Source organism: Euleptes europaea, chromosome 1 (genome assembly GCF_029931775.1).
Source record: "Euleptes europaea isolate rEulEur1 chromosome 1, rEulEur1.hap1, whole genome shotgun sequence".
NCBI lineage: Eukaryota > Metazoa > Chordata > Lepidosauria > Squamata > Sphaerodactylidae > Euleptes > Euleptes europaea.
The window spans coordinates 154207592-154228720 of NC_079312.1; the positions used below are offsets into that span (position 1 = coordinate 154207592).

Genomic DNA, 21129 nt, shown 5'->3' on the forward strand with positions numbered 1-21129 from the left:
ACCCTGGCCTCCCTCGCTCACCCATTTGCTCTGGCTTGGGCTACTTTGTATGTGCCCAGAATCTGGAATCCCTTTAGGACAGCCCAGTTTGCCAGCTTCTGTGAAGCAGAGTCTCTCTCTCTACTGGCACAGCAAATGTGCCTTCTACCAAAGAACACAGGAAACAGTTTTATTACCAAAAGCTGGTGCCAGTCAGCTTTTCCACTCAATCTCACCCAACTCATTACAGTTTTTTTGCCACATGGCTTTTGCACATGTCTGCCCCGTGATCCTCAGCATAGTTTTTTTGGAGGGTGTTCAAAAGGGACCCATCCTTTTTGACAGCAGTTGGTTGTATCCAACCCTAAGTCAGACCACTGGTCTGTCTAGTTCAGAATGATCTACTCTGATTGGCAGCAGCTTTCCAGGGTCCCAGAGAAAGGTCCATCCCAACACCTGTTATCCAAGCTCCTTTAACTGGCAGAGTGAGGGATTGAACCTGGGACTTTTGGTACAAATAGCACGTGCCATGTTACTGAATTAACATAGTTTTCACCAAATTCATCAAGATTGGGCTCAAATGGGCACCCTGGAGCCTGCTGGTCAGCTCAAGAGGCACAGAGGTATTGGAATGCTTGCGTCCAAAGCTTATGGACAGTGTCTCTCTCTGTGACCAGCATCTACCACCACTCTGCCTCTGTGTTGACAGGGGAGAATAAAAACCCTCTCCCCTTGCAGGCTTGTCATAAGGAGGAAGGCGAGAATGTCTGCAGCCTGCTTTGCACATTGAAGGTGATATATTGAGCTGGTATTTCCACCTTTCTCTTTCTGATAACAATACCGGGCCCATTCAGGGAGGCTACTAAAAATTAGAAAGCAGCTTTTTGTTAGAAACACAAATCTCAGCAAAATAGAAGCATTTCCCGGAGGCTACTACTGGGTCTGAGCTGAAGAGCTGCAATGCTGATGTTCCTGTTCTCCTTGCTTCCCACCGTTCTTTCAAAGCATGCCCTAAATTATTGGTGTATTTTGGGCACTCCACGTTTGCATCTGATCTGAATGCCTGCCAATGTTCTGAGTACAACTGGTGAAATCGGATCCTCTACCCCTACCCCCTTGATACAAATTAATCCAGCTTTGAGCTGGATTAACTGGTACAGAAACTTCTCACCAACTGTCTGTGGCTTAATTCTAAAACAAAACGACCATCTGTGTCCAATTTTGTGCCCAGTGAAATTCCACTAATATTTTCCTGCTCTGTTAAGTGTAGAAAAATCCCAGCCCTTGCAGTAAAGCAGTTACCTAGATATTCCTGCAGCATTTTAGTACAGTGCCTCACGCTATAAATATTAAATAGTAGCTATAAAGGAAGTGCAGTACCACTTCCTTTCCTTAATTTGCATTTCTAAGCTTTTGAATGTATTAGCTGTTGGGGTCTCTGGATCTTAAGCCTTTGGCCAAATTAAAAGCATTACTCATTACTGCTTGTAGCTTAGAATTGTCAGAACTAATCACCCATGCAGAAAAAGGCAATCTTCCTAGCACTTTGCTAGTTATGAATGCATGGCAGGGGCATTGAGAGCCAGTGTGGAGTAGTGGTTAAGAGCGGTGTATTCTATAGAACCGGGCTTGATTCCCAACTCCTCCACACGAAGGAGTTGGCTGACCCTGGTCCAGTCACAGTTCTGTCCGAACTCTCTCAGCCCACGTGGAGGCAGGCAATGGCAAACCACCTCTGAAAGTCTCTTGCCTTGAAAACCCTACAGGGTCGCCATAAGTCATCTGGCACTTTCCACCAGCAGCAGCTCACAATATCCAGAAAAGTAGCATGTCAGGGAGTAGGTTAGACTACAATTCTTTTCCCTAACATTCTAGTTGTCCATAGGCAGCGATGTTTTGTGCATCCTGAGTGTACATAGGAGAGCTGTGCCATTTTTTGAAATTGTAATTTTGCTGAGATTCATAGTAAATATATAGTTAGCACATACGTTTTTTAAAAAAGAAGTCTAATCTTTGGGGCAGTCAGATCCCAGCAACTCGAAGCTGGTAAACTATCTAGCTTGCTTGTATCAACTGCTTTTGCAGGGCCTGCAGCTGGCAGCAGACTGGTGAGGTTTTGATGGTCTGGAAACTAGCAAGAACAGCTTTCCGCAGAGAATGCAGTAGGGAGCAGTGCAAGGAGCAGAAAGCTGCGTCTGTGCCTGCGGCCCCTCTCTGAATTTCACAAGTTAAGGAGAAATTGGTGCACTCTTTTAAATTCATTGAAATCAGTGGGCTTTGAAAGGTTTAACTCTGCTTAGGATGGCACTACAAACTTCGTATTTGACTGGCTGCTTCTCTAAAGGTCTCTTACCATTCAGCAGGTTGAACAAGCTTTAAAAATTCACACTGAACTCTCAGAATCGGTTGTGAAATGCTTGCCTTAATTTTGGTAGGATGGTCGACTGAGACCTGGAGACCAGCTTGTATCCATAAATAAGGAGTCATTGATTGGAGTCACCTATGAAGAAGCAAGAAATATACTCCAGAAATCAAAGATGAGGTAATTGCTGTACTACAAAATCAGAATACAGAACCTTGCACATGGCACCTAGATCTTCTTAATTATTTTATCGGGCTTATTGATTTTAACCAGGGGTAGTCTTAGCCACAGGACAATTGGGGCAGCTGCTCCAGGCCCCATACTGCTAGGGGCCCTGTTCTGGAGCACCCCCACGCTGCCCCTGAACACCCAGCTGTTCCACCTCTGCCCCCACTACCTATAGTAACGGCTTCAGGGTGCCCTACATCCTGATTGAGCTGTTGCTTCAATGATCAGGAGGGAAACAGGCCTGAAAAGGCCCCCGGCCCACCTAGAACCCTGGCCCAGAAGAATGGAAGACAAGCAGGTTTCTGCAAGGCTGAGGCTGCCTGTCCACAGTGGTGGAGGCTGCTGTTCCTCCTGCATGTCTGCAAGATCTGCTTCCACAGCCTACATGTATATTCACTAGGACGGCTCCTCCACCTGCCTCCTGGCGTCTTCACAGTGGCAACTGCTCTGCCTGTCTGCCAGATCCATTTGTGGCGGTGGCGGCTTATGCTTTCCTGCCTGTTTGCAGTGGAGGCAGCTGCTCACACCCACCATGTAGAGGACTCAGGATACTTACTCGCCACAGCAGCAGCTGCTTGTTTCCAGCCTGCTTGCAGCGGCTGTGGAGGCCACCTGTTGGGGGAAGGCTGTGGGGGCATGGCAGGGGGCAATGATTTTGGGGCCCCATCCTGGACTTTTGGCCAGGGCTGCAGAATCAGTAAGGACCCCCCCCAATTTCAGCCCACCCTTTCTCCAAGAAGTCCAGGCTGTGGTAGGTGGTTCCTCCCCTTTTATTGTCTCATCAACCTGATGAGGCAGGCAAGGCTGAGACAGTGATTAATCAAAGTCACCCAGAGAACAATCCAAAATAGGTCTATTCAGAATCCTACTCACCTATTCGATGGGGCTTACTCCCAGGAAAATGTTCCTCGGATTGCCCTACCAGTGAGCTTTGTGGCTGAATGGGGATTTGATCCAGGCTTTCCTTGGATTTGGTTGGACAATTTCATAACAACCTATGTTTCTTGTCCTCATGGTTGCAGAAAAACTTGGGACATGTGTTGGTGAAAAGTCTGAAGGGCCAAGAGCAAGAAAATCATTATAAAAACCCTTGCTTTCAAGACTGAATACAGAAATATGTCCATACAATGGAAGATTTTAAATGATAATTTCCCTCCTTGTTCCACATTGAAAGCTGCATTGTATGTGTTAGTGTGTGTGTGTGTGCTCGTGCGCACAATGGAACTTAAGAAAGAAGCAGCTTCAGGAGTGTAGTAGGTGAAGCTAAAGTTTAAAGCCCCATTGTTTGGCACTTACTTATTGTATTCGTACATACAGATCTTATTGGGATCATATAGTTTTGATCTGAGGGTTGCAGCATGTGGAGAGTGTTGATTTGCAGCTGACCCCTTGCCAGCGGCTCCAAGCGGCTCCTAAAACTTGATCCTCACACCCAAAATCAAATGAAATAGAGCCGTCTTTCTGTGCAGAATTCTTAATACCACCTGATTTTATTTCGGCCATTACATTGTTTTGTTACCTGGACTATTTGAATAGGACGTTGTTGTTTAGGTTGACCACAATATGTATTGTCAGCATATGCCTCTTTATTTAGATCAGACTCTTCGTGGGAGATAGCTTTCGTTCAACAGGAGGCTGTTCACAATCATATGGATAATACGCAGCTGGCCTCTGGTCACTTACCATCAGGTGGCTGTAGGCAGCAGCATACGCTACAGATGCCGAGTCTAGCATTGTCCCCTGATGAGCATATTGCTGCCAAGATGTCCATTTTGAGCATGGTAATTACCCTCTTCATAACATACATGTAGGGTCATTGACTAATGTTCAACTTTCATCAGAAAACACCTTTGCTTAGAATCCAGCTATTGTCAGCAATGATGCACAATGCTTCTACCAGACAGAGTATCTTGCAGAGTTTCTCATTCAGTCACATAATAATTTCAGGGAACCAATACAGCTGTTTCTTATTCTCTTTTTACAAAAAGGTAACCAAAACAAATGCTCCTCTTTAGGCTATGGGCCATCTGGATTTAGTACACTGGTTTCCATTGATTTGTTTTTTAAAGTATGTGTACTGCCTCTTTGTCAGTGCACTCCAGGCAGATCACAATTTAAAATATACAGCCTGAGAGGCACAATGCAGAAGGGGAGGCGGGTGTAAGGTCTGAGTTTACCTGTCGGATCCCAATCACCAAACGTCCAGACAGAGTATTCTAAGAAGCCAGTTTATTTAGGAAGAGGAGGTGAATAGCAGCAACTTACAGGGAAAGGTACGAGGACTCTAATGGGAGGGGGATGAGCAGGTTAGAACACATACAGAAAACCAAAGGCACAGTTGGATGCCAGGCCAAGCCTGGTTCTCATGACAGATTACGGTTATCAAATAAACTAAGTGTGAGCAGGCATAACATACTCTGGGCTACAACCTTGGAGGCCAGCTGCGCTCCCAAGCATGGCTCTCACATTCTGCCCCTCCCAAGGCCGCCTCCTCCCTCGTCCGACGGGGCGGGCTTATCTGGGTAAGCGGCATGGAACTGACAGGTCAGGCGAGGGGCGGTGACATGCTGATGCTTAACCCATTCATCCTGGAAGGGGCTAAAATGCTTCCAACGAATTAGATACTCCACCCCCCCCCCTCAATGTATCCGGGAATCAAGGATTTTGGAAACCTCGCAATGTTCTTTCTCTCTCCCCCCCCCCCACTATCTCCGGAATCTCTAGGGGGTCTTCTGGATGCCATTGGGGTGTGGGCACGTACTGTTTCAGTAAACTAACATGGAACACTGGGTGAATTCTTATTAACTACTTGGGGAGCTGTAATTCCACTGTTAATTCATTAATGATTCGAGAAATGGGGAAGGGACCAATGTACTTCTCACTCAGTTTTTTGGAGGGTCGTAGAGACCGCAGGTTCTTGGTAGAGAGATACACCTGATCTCCTACCTTGAATGTCCACCCAGGAGCCCAGTGTTTACCGTATTTTTGACTCCATAAGACGCACCTGACCATAAGACTCAACTAGTTTTTAGAGGAGGAAAACAAGTTTTTAGAGGAGGCTTTAAAGCAGAGTCCCTGGAAGCCGGGCGGCGCAGAGCACTTTCAAGACCCACCCCCTGCCCGGCTTCTAGGGACTCCCTGGAAGCCCGGCGGTGGGGGGTCTTCAAACTCCTCCGCGCTGCCATCCCAGGCAGCACAGAGCACTTTCAAGACCCCCCCACCCGGCTTCTAGGGACTCCCTGGAAGCCCGGCGGGGGAGTCTTTAAACTCCTCCGCGCTGCCATCCCAGGCAACATCCCCGCCCAACAGCTGAGCCTCGGGACCGGGAAGCGCGGGGGGAGGTTAAACTGCTCTGCGCTGCCTAGGCAGCTTTGCCCTTCTCCCCGGGGCCGGATTCACACACATTCGCTCCATAAGACGTACAGACATTTCCCCTCACTTTTGAGGAGGAAAAAGGTGCGACTTATGGAGCGAAAAATACGGTATCAGCCTTGGCTTTGTACTTTCTTTTGGCCCGCTCCAGGTTTTTAGTTAGCCAAGGCCAGGTAGATTGAATGGTTTGAATCCAGTTCGACATCTTAGGGGGCCCCCTTCTCCCCCGTTATCTCCACCTGACCGTACGCATGTACGCATATTCAGCAAAAGGTAACAGATCAACCCAATCATCCTGGTGATAATTCACAACAACGGAGGTAACATTCTAGTATAGCATTAACTCTCTCGGTTTGCCCGTCCGTTTGAGGGTGAAATGCACTTGATAACCCTTGTTCAACCCCAACCAATTTAAGAAATGCTTTCCAAAACTTTGCCACAAATATTTATTCGCGATCCGATATTATGTTGCGCGGGAACGAATGATATTTGAAAACGTGACACAAACAAATGAGTGCGTTTTTGAACAGAGGGCATACAGCGCAAGGGATTAGATGCGCCTGCTTGGAAAAAAGATCAGTAACCACCCACAGTACCGTTTTCCCTCGGCTCAAAGGCAAATCAGTCATAAAGTCCATTGCAATGACTTCCCATGGTGCCTGGGGCACTTCTAAGGGTTTTAGCAGTCCAGTCAGCTTGCCGGTGGGACGTTTCGCTGTGGCGCATACTGGGCAGCTGCGGATGTAGGAGTCCAGATCCGAGCGCATACCCGCCCACCAGAATTGACGATGGAGCAAGTGCAATGTCTTGACAAAGCCAAAATGTCCAGAGGTTTTTGCTCCATGAGCAAGTCTTAAAACATCCGCCTGCAAAGCTTTGGGCATGTACAACTTAGCGTCTTTAACCCACATGTCCCCCCGCCGTTCAAGACCAGGAGTCAGAGCGTTGGCATCCAACTCTGCCTGGCACGCGTGAATTAGAGCGTCACAAAAGGAATTGGGCAGCTCTTCCAGGACGATGGGAGTGCTCCCTGCCAGGGGCTGAGCTGACGGAAGGTTGCCTGTCCCTCCAGATGGCGGAGGAGGGACTGAAGCGGTTTCCCCCCCACAGTGGGCGGGGTTGCCTGAGTTAGACATGCTTGATCGCGAGTTTGAACTGCTAAGGTGGGCAGGATACCTCTTTGCTCTGGAGTAAACAGGGACTCAGTGGGGCATTCCACCTTAACCGGGTATTGAGGGAGTCGGGTAAGAGCGTCAGCTAATAGGTTTTGCCTCCCCGGGACGTGTTTGATCACAAAACGAATCTAACTTGTTTTGCGGTGAGTTTACGAGCCCGTTAGGGCCTCAAGGTTCTTGTGATCCGTCCAAACTTGGAAAGGAGTCTCAGAACCCTCAAGAAAATGTCTCCAGATCGTCAAAGCATGTTTCACTGCTGTTGCCTCCTTTTCCTGAATGGGCCAATTAAGTTGAGCTTGGGGATGTAATTGGCCACCCTCTCCCTCTTGCAAGAGGCCCCTCCCATGGCAACATCTGAAGCGTCTACTTGGACAATGAATGGGCGGTCACAATCCGGATGCTTCAGCACTGGCTTGGTTGTGAATAAACTTTTCAAAGTCTCAAAGGCTTTTTGACAGTCTAGGGCCGTGTTGGCGAACCTATGGCACGCGTGCCGACTGCGGCACGCGTCGCCCTCTCTGCTGGCACGCAGGCTCAGCTGGGCGGCGGGGCCCCCGCCCCTGGACTCCCCGCTGCCAGCTTTGAACTGCTCTGCGCTGCCTGCAGGCAGCGCGGAGCAGTTCAAAGGCCCCGCCCCCTTCCCTGGACTCTCCGCCGCCCAGCCTTTCCCCTTTCCCCCCCTCCCCGGCCAAAAACCCCTTTGCAGGGCGCACGAGGCAGCTGCCGCCCTGCAGCCTCCTTCCTCCCCCCCCCTCCTCGGCCAAAACCCCCTTTGCTGACTATGGAGGCCAACACAGAGCGGCAGCGCCTCCTTAAAAGCGGCCGCACATGGCTGGCCTCCACTGTTGGCTTGCTAGTCGCTAGAGGAGGTGGTAGGTTGGTAAGTTGCTCCTCCTAACCCGAGTCTGCCTCTCTCCCCGAGTCCCCGGAGTAGTTCTCCCGACCTGGACGGAATCTGCTGCGTTTCCAAGTGCATCTCTTCCCCCGCCCCCATTTCCTTTCCTCCCAGCCTGGGCTGCAAATGAAGCAGCAACTTTCCTTAGTTGGAGGGGGAGGGTACTTCTCCCCACCTGGAGCCTGCGGTGTGTCCAAGTGCATCTCTTCTCCCCCCCCCCCCCCGTTTCTTTCCTCCCAGCCTGGGCTGGAAAGAAGAAGCTACTTTCCTTAGTTGGAGGGGGAGGGTAGTTTTCCCGACCTGGAGCCTGCTGTGTTTCCAAGTGCATCTCTTCTCTCCCCCACCCCCGATTTTCTTTCCTCCCAGCCTGGGCTGGAATTCTCTACTCTGATCCATTTTGACTAGTAGTCATGAATACCCTTCTCCTCCATAACATGTCCACTCCCCTCTTAAAGCCTTCCAAGTTGGCAGCCGTCACCACATCCTGGGGAAGGGAGTTCCACAATTTAACTATGTGTTGTATAAAGAAATACTTCCTTTTATCCGTTTTGAGTCTCTCACCCTCCAGTCTGACGGCAGGGGGGAGAGAGGAGAGTTCTCCCTTTTCTTTCCACCCAGCCTGGGCTGGGCAAGAGGCAGGAGCTGCCCTTTACTCACCCGCAGGAGAGGCAGGCACTGGCCTTGGCTGGCTTGGGAAAAGGGATGTATTAAAATGAATGAGAGGATTGCCCATTTGAAACAGTGGGAGAGGCTGCACAGCCCATTGAAGATAATGGAAGCCAGGATTGCCCATGCGCTCCTTTGAAATAGGTTACAGCACAAAAAATTTCAAAGAAAATGTGGCATAGATATTCCATTAAGGTCTCTGGGCCTAGCTACATTACTCTGCAACTGGAATGACAGCTGCCAGGACTAGTAGAAGTGTTGTGCGACTGGAATGACTAGCCTTGGAGTGGAATGATAGCCCCTGAGATTAGGAGAATGATTCTGCAACTGCAGTAACAGCCCCAGGAGTGCAATGACAGCCTCTGGGACTAGCAGAAGTGTTCTGGGATTGGAATGACAGCCCCCAGAGTGGAATGACAGCCCGGTCATTCAAGTAACAGAACACTTCTGCTAGTCCCAGAGGCTGTCATTGCACTCTGGGGGCTGTCATTCCAGTCCCAGAATAATGTAGCTAGGCTCAGAAACCTTACTGGAAAATCCATTCCACATTGGTTTTGCTACTCTTTCTCCATGAAGCTAAGGGTGGCTCATCTAGTTAGCCTTAATTTTATCCTTACAGCACTCCTCAGAGATAGCAAGAGACACCGTGTGTGTGTGTAAGTGTGTGGTTTCCATGGTAGAGTAGGGATTTGAACCTGGGTTTCTCAGATCCTAGTCTGACACCTTAACCACTACATCATGCTGGAGAACAACCAGGAAATTGTTAATAATTTAAGCTAATTAAAACCTCAGTATTCAGGTTAAATTGCCATGTTGGCACTTGGCGATAAATAAGTGGGTTTTGGGTTGCAGTTTGGGCACTCCGTCTCTAAAAGGTTCGCCATCACTGGTCTAGGGTCCACTCCACCTTAGGGTCCACTCCACCTTAGCGGAAGGTAAAGTAACCGCAACTCCCTTTCCCCTGGCGTTCAAGAGGTCGGTGATGGGAAACATCACTTGAGCAAAATTGCTGAGAAAATTTCTGTAAAAGTTAGCGAAGCTGAGAAATCTTTGCACAGTGGGTGGTTCCCAATCCAGAACCGCTTGTACTTTGGCAGGATCCATGATTAAGCCCTGGTGTGAGATCCTATGACCCAGAAAGGTTAGTTCCTCTTTATGAAACTCACACTTAGATACCTTAGCGTACAGGTGATTTTCTCTGAGACGTTGCAGAACCTCTTTGATCAGGGCAACGTGCTCTTCCAAAGTCCTAGAGTAAATGAGAATGTCATCTAAGTAAACTACCACTCCTTTAAATAACAAATCATGGAGGATTTCATTGATCATTTGCATGAACACCCCCGGAGCTCCTTTTAAGCCAAAAGGCATCACCAAGTATTCAAACATCCCAAAATAGCTGGAAAAGGCTGTCAATGGCTCATCCCCCTCCCTAATACGAATGCTGTAATACGCTTCCACCAGGTCTAGTTTGGTGAAAATGCGCCCTTCTTTCAGTTGGCTCAGTAGGTCCTGGATGAGGAGGATGGGGTAAGCATTGGTTTGGGTAACTGCATTGAGTTTGCGAAAGTCTATACACAGTCGCAAGTCGCCCGTCTTCTTGCGCACGAAGAAGGCTGGGGCGCAATGGGGTGCAGTGGAAGGGCGAATAAAGCCCCTTGCCAAGTTTTTATCAAAGTCTTTAAGTACAATCTTCTCCTTAGGATTCATCGAGTAAATCATACTTTTGGTCAGGTGTTCTCCCCCGCCCACCTCAATAGCACAATCCGTTTCGCGGTGTGGGGGGGTAGTACATCACACTCCTTGACATCAAAGACATCTGCAAACTCTTGGTATTGGGGAGGTAACTGCGGATCCCTAGTTCCTGCCGTTAAGGCAGGACTGCGGACGGCTATTACTTTTTTAAAAAAATATTTTTTTTATTTTCTTATTTGACACATCAACATACAAAACAATATCCAGTATTAAAAAATAGCAATAATACTAAAAAATAACTAGTACTACCAAGTTAACAATAAATTGACTTCCTCCTCTCCCTCTTCCGTCCAAAAATAAATTGTATAAACTTTTGCTAACGGAACTAATCCCAATACTATTTTAATAAACATATTCTTATCCTATCTAACGTTATTAAATCAGTACTAATATAAAATTAATAAAAGGTGTAAATAAGGGATTAGATCAAAAGATATTCTTTAAATGGTCCCATTGAAAATTAAATTTTTCCAAAAATATTAAACACATGGTTTAACAATTAGAATAAACAGTAAAAAATAAAAACAGATAGGAACCATTAAGAAATATTTGTATATAGTCAAAAAAGAAAAAATATTAAGTTCCTCTACACCTCCCTCCATTTCTATTGGAAATAGAATATAGTCAAAAAAGAAAAAATATTAAGTTCCTCTACACCTCCCTCCATCCACAGTTGGATGCCAGGTTCTCATGACAGATTACGGTTATCAAATAAATGAAGTGCGAGCAGACATAACATACTCTGGGCTACAACCTTGGAGGCCAGCTGCGCTCCCAAGCGTGGCTCTCACAGCGGGGGAATAAGGTGCCAGAAGTGGGATCAGAAGGGTGTCACTCTGCTTAGAACTACATTGTTAGATCTACATAACTCATGTACAGCACTGCCTACTGGACAGCATGACTTTGTATTTCTGGTATTCAAAGTAGTTGTTTGAACTGTGCCAGCTTTCAGGCTACACAGAATTCTTCCCTAGTCTAAATGTTTGAAAAAAACATTTTTACTTCTGTGTGCCTGGCTTGCTCCCTTGCATCTGGCTTCCTTAAGTGCCTGTACACTTCCTTCAGTCTTAAGTTGGAGAAAGGAAATTGAAGAGAGGTGATTACACCATTGTCACCCAGAGCAGGGCAATACATTAAAAAACATGCTATTTTTTTTGGAAAAGCAAACTTGGCATTGGGCATGTGTATCAGCTGGAGAAATTTCTGTTCCCTGAGTTGAATTTAATTGCATTGTACTCCTCTCTTGCAGTGCCACCCCAAGCAAAGTTAACTTCAGTGGACTAAGAAGGGTCTAATTCTACTTAGTATGGCACTTACAGTTTTTTCAATAGAGCTTACTCCCTGGAAAGTGTTCTTAGGATTGCACTATTTATTGTACCCTTTGTGCTTTTCAATATTTTAGGTTATATTAAATTGTTGTGAGCTGCCTTAAGGGTCCCTACATGAGGTCGAAAGGTGGCATACAAATTACCTAATTTAGCAGCTAAAGCTGCAATCCTAAAAACAGTTTTCTGGGAGTAAGTCACACTGAATAATATGGGACTCGTTTCTGAGTAGATGTGTTCAGGATTGCTCTCTAAATAAATAATATTTTATTCTGTTTCATTAGTCTCTTTTCCCCCTTTTGTTAGCTATCTTGAGCCTATAAGATAAGTTAAGCTGTTAGTCTAATTAAAAAAAATGAATTTCCAGCAGTGTTAGGAGTGCACAGGTCCTTTACAAGATGGAGAACAGGGAAAGAAAGGAAATCTGGATTTGAGACTCTGTCCCTTTAGAGTTTTAATTCTTTCAGGGCTCTTGCACAGAACCGAAGCAAAATAATCTATCAGAGGTCCTTTAAAAGCCACTCTAGATGTATGAAGTTTTATGAAAAAGGCATAAAACCGTAAAATTATCAGTGCTTCCAGTTTAGTCCCAAAGGGTGGCAATTTTGACAAGGTTATCCATCGCCTGATGAGCTGTTCCACGGGTCTTGGTGAAATAAATGACATCTATAACCTGTTGTTGGATTTCTTATTCTCTGGACCAACCCCACACCAATCTGTACGAAACTATCAATCAGATTTAAACCACACCAGATTGGGAAGGCAGAACAACGTTAAAGCCGTTGAAGCCAACTCTAGACTTTGAATCTGGCAGGCTGATTGGAGTGAATTCCTTAAGAAAGGGCCCTCAGTCAGGAATGTCCAGTTACCATTAATATAGTATTTAAGCTTGCCAACATGGCTGGTAGAATGTGTCCTCCCCCTTTTTTGTGGCTGTCTGTTCAGTTTACTTCAGAGTAAGTTACTTTTGGCTTGCCCTGCTCTTTAGTATCTTCTCTTCCCAGCTGTTGTTAACCCTGTTTCTTCCAGCATGGTAGTGTTAGTGTTTCACATGAAACGGGAGGGACTTCTTCATAGAAGTGGGTGGAGCAATCTTAAAGAAAAATAGTGGGCACATCAGTGTTGTGGTACTGCACAAGCCAGGGGTCAACATGGGTCACACACAACAGGATACTAGACCCATCTGTGGGCTGTAGTTACTGCTGTTATCACATTTGGCTTTATAGACAACCATAAGTTGTTGCTGCTGTGACCTGGATGGCCCAGGCTAGCTCGATCTCATCAGATCTAGGAAGCTAAGCAGGGTCGGCCCTGGTTAGTACTTGGATGGGAGAGCACCAAGGAAATCGAGGGTTGCTACGCAGAGGCAGCCAATGGCAAAGTACCTCCGTTTTTCTCTTGCCTTGAAAATCCTAAGGGATTGCCATAAGTCGGCTGCGACTTAACAGCACTTTTCACCACTGAGCTGTGCTACACTTTTGATCTTTAAGCATCGTATAGGAAAGTTTCTTTAATCAGCCTTTTTATTTTTTGTTCTTTATTTTGACATATGTTTTTGGTCAGGTCCTTGACCTACTTTAGCAAAAGTAACTTGATAATTTCTGTTTTTCTTTCATAGAAAAAGGCTGGATTCAAGGCAAGAGATAAATCTTCAGCAATTTCTGCGAACAACAATACTGGCGATGTGACCGCTGGTGGTAAATGCTCATTTGTTTGCTTCCTCATCACATTTTTTCCTATTGCTTTTTTCCGCACAAATAACGTAATGCATTTCCTCCCCTTCTCCTTCCTATTGGTGAATGAAACCTGTAATGAACAGCTCTCCCAGCAGTTCCTTTCCATTATAAAAGCTATTTTATTGGACCACCAAATATGGACCCGTGCTCATAACGTTTACTTGTATTGCTTTGGGGTGGGATTGGCATGGTTCTAAAGTATGTTCCAGTCATGCCGGAGTTTGTCGGAAGCTTACTGAGGGCCTCCTCAATCAGATGAAGGGGGACAAGTTTCCGTGAAGGACTACTTTCCCACTATTACTGATCTTCCCTTCGAATGGGATACAGCTTCAGTTTGTGCGTCAAGTCCATCAGGCGTGGCTAGCTCCTTCTGTGGACTGAGAGCTGACTTGAGAACGCACCAAGAGTCCTTTGCAATGTGCAGCAGTTCCATGGCAGATAACTAAACTTTATGACAGGTAACCCACAGCACACAGACCATCTTGCTTGACATACAGGGCTCATTCTGCAACCAAGGTGAGCCCCCAAGACGCTGGCAGCAACACGGGCCAGCAGTGTGGAGAAGGTAACTGGCATGGTTGATGACAGTCGTTGCCTCCCGGACCCATGCAGTTACTAACTGGGTTTCAACGGGAAGCCCATAAGGCACTGGTAGTGCTGCTGAGACTTGGCCTGCTCCCAGTCTTTCCCCCTCCTTTAGTTTGCAGGCATACCAACATCTTCACATGTAGATGTTGGGACTTTCTCAACGCTTAAGCAAAAAAGGTTACCTAACCCTGGATAGGCCCTGACCTGGATGGCCCAGGCTAGCCTGATCTCGTCAGATTTCAGAAGCTAAGCAGGGTCAGCCCTGGTTAGTATTTGGATGGGAGACCACCAAGGAATACCAGGGTTGCTGTGCAGAGGAAGGCACTGGCAAACCACCTCTGTTAGTCTCTTGCCGTGAAATCCCCAAAAAGGGGTCGCTTTAAGTTGGCTGCGACTTGACGGCACTTCACAACCACACACCCCTAGTTTATCAAATTGGTAGCCAACAGGCTCATTTGACATTTTATGACAGGAAACGTATACATCAAGATGTTGCCATAGAAACAGAGCTTTTTCAATATGCAGATATCAAGATTGGGCCTTTTTATTGCAGGCATATTAAAAGGTCTTGATTTTGTTTTCATGCTTACCAAAGTAATTTTTAAAAATTAGGGAGAAGGCAGAGACTTGATTACAGACAATGGGCTGCAGTGAACCCTTGTCTGTCCTCCCAACCTCTTGCTGAATTTAGAGGGGGAGAAAAAACCCACATGCGCTAACAAACACCCCCAAACGCACCATTCACACATATATTGTACTTGGGGTATTCATTCTTGGATATAAAGAGTAAAGTGAGAATTACCTCACTGCTGCTGGAAATGTGAAGTTAGGTGAAGTTGTCTGGTCCCATTTAGTCTGGTCTCGTTGCTTATCCTGACTGCAGTGCTGAGGAAGGTTGTCCCTTTTGGAGATCTTCCAGAGTCACGTATATGATAACTGAGGCTGTGTTGGCTTTAGGCGGTTTGGTGTGTTTTTCTAGATAGCCTCCCTCCAGGTGCCCCATGAAAAAGTTGTTGTGACTGAGGACAGCAACGCATCCAAGTCTGGTAATCCATTTGTACTCTAAGGTATTTCTTGATTTGTAAGTCTTCATCGATAGAACTTGCAAAGTCAACACCTTTATATGTCAGTAAATGGTGGTAGAAGGTGGTGGTAGAAGGAATCACTGAATTAAAAAGAGCACTAAGGAAATGTCTGTACTGAAGTCACTAAACCCACCGCTGCTGGGCTCACCAGCATGTTGCTATGACATTTATTTGAATGTGTCCTCATTTTCCTCCTTCCTATTTTATTAAATGTGTAGATCATATTATTTTTGATCTTTAGAGTTGCAGAAATCAACATGACCACCTGCATTCCCCTCAAACAATTTTGTCAAGGGAAGGGAACAACCAGCCTTTCTTTTGAAGAAAAAAATGTGTTACGTAATGCTGTGTTCTATCTGATTTTGGCTAAAGACAGGGCCACTGTGTGGGATGAATGTGCATTATCTTGCAGGTACCATTGGTCGTGTACAAGTAAAAAAAGAGAGCTTGCCTGTGCATTTTATATATTGGTGCTAGAGCCTAACATTCCTTCTGCAGAGTTACTCCAATCTAAATTATTCCCATTTAAGCCCATTAATCTCAGTGCCAGCATGGCATAGTGGTTAAGAGTGGTGGACTCTAATCTGGAGAACCGGGTTTGATTTCCCACTCCTCCACATAAGTGGCAGACTCTAATCTGGTGGACCGGGTTTGATTCTCCACTCCTACACATGAAGCCTGCTGGGTGACCTTGGGCCGGTTACAGTTCTCTCAGAACTCTCTCAGCCTCACCTACTTCACAAGGTATCTGTTATGGGGAAGGGAAGGCAATTGTAAGCTGCTTTGAGACTCCTTAAAGCAGGGATGGGGAACCTCAGGCCCGGGGGCCGTATGCAGCCCCCGAGGACATTTTTTGTGGCCCTCGGAAGCTCTGGGGCCCAGCCGCGGACGCCTGTCAGCTGTTGAGCAGCGAGAGGGAGCGGGGGAAAGAGGCCAGCGGCTCCCGGCGGCAGAGCATGTATGTGGGAGCCGATTGGGCTTCGGGAAGGGGCCTTTTGTGGACTCTGGGGGGGGGGAGGGCATGGAGACTGGGGCCCAGTCGCGTGGGGCTCCATGCGCTGCCCGGTGTGTGTGTGTGTGCGGGGGAGGCGGGGAGGCTGGGGCCCAGTTGCACGGGGCCGTCATGCGTGTGTGTGTGGGGGGGGGGAAAGGCTTTTCTCTCTTTTCTTCCTCTTTTTCTGTCACTCTCCTTTCTCTCCCTCTCTCCCTCTTTTTCTGTCTCTTTCTTTGTCTCCCTCCGTCCTTTTCTTTCTTTTTCCCCCTCTCTCCATTTCTTTCTCCCTGTCTCTCTCTTTCTCCCTCCCTCCCTTTTCCTCTTTCTCTGTTTTCTCTGTGAATGAGCAGCACAGAAGCCCTCCATCAATTTCCTCTCTTTGAATATCCCTTTATCTTTCCATTGCCTGATGATGTTTTTGTTCCAAAAGCAATCGCCCTTGACAGGCACCTGGGTGATAAGAACTATTCTCCCATGCATATCCTCTACTAGAGCCACCAGACGATTTGGCCAGCTGTGCGTTTTATTGATTTAGTACATTTCTAAAACCACCTTTCTACCAAATATGGTCCCTGGGGCACTTTACCATACAATGTGTTAAAAAATGACAGATCATGAAAATAGAGTAAAAATCAACAGAGTAAAACAGCATAAGGAGAGAGAATGTATTTCAGGCAAAGCTGCATTAAAATCATTTCACTTCCAGTTAATGTAACCTGAAGACTTGTCAGATAGGATTTCTGGCAACATGGGCTAGACAATATGATCCTTCCGTGCACTCCCCCCTCCCTCCTGTTTTGCACACGAACCACTAGCTCTGGTCAGAGATCTACACTTGTATGGAGACCCGCCCGTGTAAATCTTCCATCAGATACAATGCCAGTAACTCCACCAGCCCCACCTGATTGCCCTTAAGTAGCCTGTACTTGACCCACTGAAGTCGTTACCAGGAGAAAGAAATCTATTGTTTCCCTTGTATTGCTGTAACCATTGTGTCCGTTCTATAAATGTAGCAAATTCCCAATGATCTGCATTCTAACCTTCGTCTTGCTGAAACCACTGACTTCCAGAATAAAATCTTTGAATCACTGCTCTGGCTGGATTGGAGCTTCTATTGCCTGAGAAGCCATGGGTTTACTGAAACATTGACATTAGGTTAGAATCCATCTTTTTTATTTTCTGCTAGTTTAGTTCTTAGGAAAGATGTCCAACTCCAGCTCGAGCCGATCCGCCGAGCTAATCCGACGCTACAAGAGCCTCTGTCTGTTGGAACAGCAGAGAGCAGCTATGCCCCGGGAGGAAGCTACCCCGGGAGGAACAGACCTGTTCGAGCTGTACCGAGGTCTGCTGGAGGATCAGTACTCCGGGAGAGAGGCACTGATCCGAGGTCAGGGACCAACCACCTCGACCCCTTACCTCCAGGAGCACCGGCTCCTACAGGAACGGAACCACGACCTGGCCCGGGAGAATTGGAACCTTAAGGCCCAGCTGGGAGTCCTGCAGAGGGAGATGACGGCGCTAGCAGGGACGGTGCATGAACTTCAATCGTCTTTCGGCGCGGTGACCACCTCCTCCGCTCCCCTCCTACGCACTGTTGTCCGGGACCTACAGATCTCCTTCGATGGTACCTGCGCTCAACTGCCCCACTTCCTACTACAACTTACCGGTTTCATGGACGATCAGGGTGAGACTTTTCCTTCCGAGGAGGCCCGGGTGCGTTACGCCATCAGGCTTCTAAGGAAGGAGGCAGTAGAATGGGCAGTAGCAGCTACAGAAATCAACCCGGGACTTTTGCATTCACTCCAAAACTTCTTGGAGGCCCTGCACTGCCGGTTTGAGGACCCTCACCGGGCAGAGAGGGCCAAGATAGCCATGCGCAGACTGAGGCAGGGGTCCCGGTCTGTGCTAGAGTATGCCCAGGAGTTCCAGTCCCTGGCATGCAAGGTGCGGGAGTGGAGCGAGACCACCAAGGTCCAGCACTTCTGGGAGGGATTGCGCTGGGAGGTGTTGGAGGGCTGCCTGACTCTAGGCGACCCTGATACTGTGGAGGGTTGGATCCATTTGGCTGGGGAGGTGGAGCACCGCAAGCTCACCTTACAGTTTACCAAGGATCGCCCGGGGAGGGAACCCCCCTCCAGAGGCCCAGTCAGAGGGAATGCCCCAGCGGGGGCGCACCGTGGAGAGGAGAACCGAGGCAGGTTCCCGGAGGAGAAGGTGCGCCGCTCCAAGGAGATGGTCTGTTGGCGTTGCGGCAGAGCAGGGCACTTTGCGGCCAAGTGTACCTACGCCTTCCCAGGACAGACGGCGGATAGAGCGGCCCCGACTGAGCCCCAAGTTCCTGACAAAAGGAGAGCAGAAGGGACCCCCACCCAACGCGGCGTGGCGGCTCTCAGCGCAGACCTGAAGCCTGCTCCATGCACACATCATTGTTGTTCCGGATGTTCCTCGCTGTCAAAAAACGAGGAAAGCTTCCTGTGATTGAGCCGGCACAGGAGGCGACCTTACAAGTGAACAAGCCGGTTCCGACCTGGGTGAGTGACCAGGGGGAGACTTTGTTGGTAGTGTTGAAAAATCCCTGGGGAGGGGATCCTATTGCGGCTGTAGGCATTTTGGACTCTGGCTACTCCAGAACTTTAATAGACCAGGGGGTGTTTGACCGTTTGCAGTTGGGGGCAGTGGAGTTAGATCGGCCCTTACACTTCTGCCAGATGGATGGGAGCGACCTCCAGGGGGGCCCCGTTCATTCGCGCTCTGAACCAGTTTTGTTGGGGGTGGGGGATCACTGGGAGCTGATCAGTCTTACCATCGCCCCTGGGATCTCCTACCCAGTGGTTCTAGGAAGTAACTGGCTGGCGGGTCATAACCCCAGCATTGACTGGATGCAATGCCAGGTGGTGTTTGAGTCTCCACAATGCAAGTGGCATTGCCGGGAGGACATGCCCGATGGGGGGGGGGATAGCGGCCGCGACAGCGACCCCAGTAACATTACCCCCGGAATACCAAGACTTGATGGACGTGTTTGAAGGGACTGATTGTGACTTGCTACCCCCTCACCGCATCACGGACTGTGCCATTGAGCTTACCGCGGACGTGAAGCCCTCCAAGGCCCGAGTTTATCCCATGAGCCCCCTAGAAAAGACTGTGTGGCGGGAGTTTCTGGATAAAAATCTGGCTAGGGGGTTCATCCGTCCATCCAAGGCTGCATTCTCCTCACCTTGCTTCTTTGTTAAGAAGAAGGGAACGTCAGACCTCCGGTTGTGCGTGGACTATAGGGGGCTCAATGCAGTGACTGAACGGAATGCCCACCCCATCCCTCTCATCCCTGACCTCCTCAGTCAGTTACAGGAGGGCAGGATCTTTTTGAAACTGGATCTGGCAGAAGCCTATTACCAGGTCCGGATTAAGGAGGGGGATGAGGCAAAAACAGCCTTTTCCTGTTGTTTTGGTCTGTTTGAGTTTTGTGTGATGACTTTCGGGTTGTCTGGAGCTCCGTCCTGCTTCATGTAACTTATTAACGAGATATTACATGACTTATTGTTTCGGGGGGTTATCGTATATCTTGATGACATTTTAATCTATTCTCGGGATCCGGAAGAACACCGGAGGTTGGTGCGGGAGGTTTTGCACCGACTGCGAGAGCACCACCTATACGCCAAGCTGTCCAAGTGCGCCTTTAACCAGGACGAACTTGCCTTCCTTGGGTTTGTGGTGTCTTCTAATGGGCTAATCATGGATCCCGAGAAGGTCCAGGCAGTCCGTGACTGGGAACCCCCCCGAACCCGTAAACAGGTTCAGCAATTTCTGGGCTTTGCAAATTTCTATCGGGGCTTCATCCCGGATTTTGCTGAGATAGCCCTCCCGATCACGGACCTTCTTAAGACCAAGGGGAGGGGTCAAGCGGCCACGCCCACCAACTATCAGATTGCTAAAGAGCCGGTTCACGTCCATGCCTATCTTAGCTCACCCCGACTGTTCCCAGCCCTTCGTCCTGCAAGTGGACGCTTCCGAGAAGGCAATGGGGGGAGCGCTTCTGCAGAAGGATGCTCAGGGGAGACTCAGATCCTGCGCGTACTTCTCCAAGAAGTTCTCTGGGCCTGAGCTAAACTGGCCGATTGGGGAGAAGGAGGCCATGGCTATCAAACATGCCCTCACGGTTTGGCGCCAGTTCTTGGAGGGGGCGCTGGTGCCGTTTGAGGTTTGGATGGACCACCGAAACCTCGAGGCTATTTTAGGGCAGAGGAGACTCTCGGCCAAGCAACTGAGGTGGGTGGATTTCTTTTCTAAATTCCGCTTCACCATCAAGCACGTCCCCGGAAAGGAGGCGGACGGTCTCTCCCGCATGCCGCAGTACGACTGCAGAGTTGAGCGGCCGATGGGATCCCTTTTTTCCCCGGAGCACCTGGGCTTGAACCCGGAGGGGGCAAGCGCAGGGGTTCTCACCCGGGCTCAGGCTTGAGCAGCGCCCTCCCTGCCGACCCCACCTCGCCCACAAGGGGGGGGGTTACCGAATCCTCCCGTTCCCAGGGGGTCCGAACCTGGGCCCAGACCCAGGCTGCTGCTGCTCCGCCTCCCCCCGAGCTCCCGCCCGGAGAGGCGGCCGAAAACCCCCGCTCGCAGACACCCCCGAGCGACCTGCCCCCGGCCACCCAGACTAGGTGGGGGGAGGCCCTTGTGGAGGAACGAGGGGGAAGCCCTTTTGAGGGGAGGAAGCCCAGGTTCCGGAGGGAAAGACTTACGTCCCCCTAAAGCTGCGCCGAGAGGCTCTGGAATGGAGCCACAGCTCCAGGGCAGGGGGACACTTTGGTTTTGTAAAGACCCTGCACGTAGTCAGACGACGCTTTTGGTGGCCCGGGATGCGACTGGACATCGACAGTTTTGTACGGTCCTGCCCGACGTGCGCTACCAATAAACGCCTTATGGGGAAACCGCCCGGTCTATTAAGACCCCTGGAAACTCCGGAGGCTCCCTGGCG

General features: G+C 48.7%; 1 protein-coding gene across 1 annotated transcript in view; it reads left to right on the forward strand.

The window, feature by feature from the left end:
- The window catches only part of STXBP4 (syntaxin binding protein 4), a 177520-nt gene that overhangs the window by 20523 nt on the left and 135868 nt on the right, over nt 1-21129 (forward strand). Inside the window, exons 9-11 of the mRNA XM_056858910.1 lie at nt 2415-2521; nt 4164-4350; nt 13373-13451. Coding sequence (XP_056714888.1) covers nt 2415-2521; nt 4164-4350; nt 13373-13451 — 373 coding nt within the window. The remainder of the gene's footprint in view (nt 1-2414; nt 2522-4163; nt 4351-13372; nt 13452-21129) is intronic.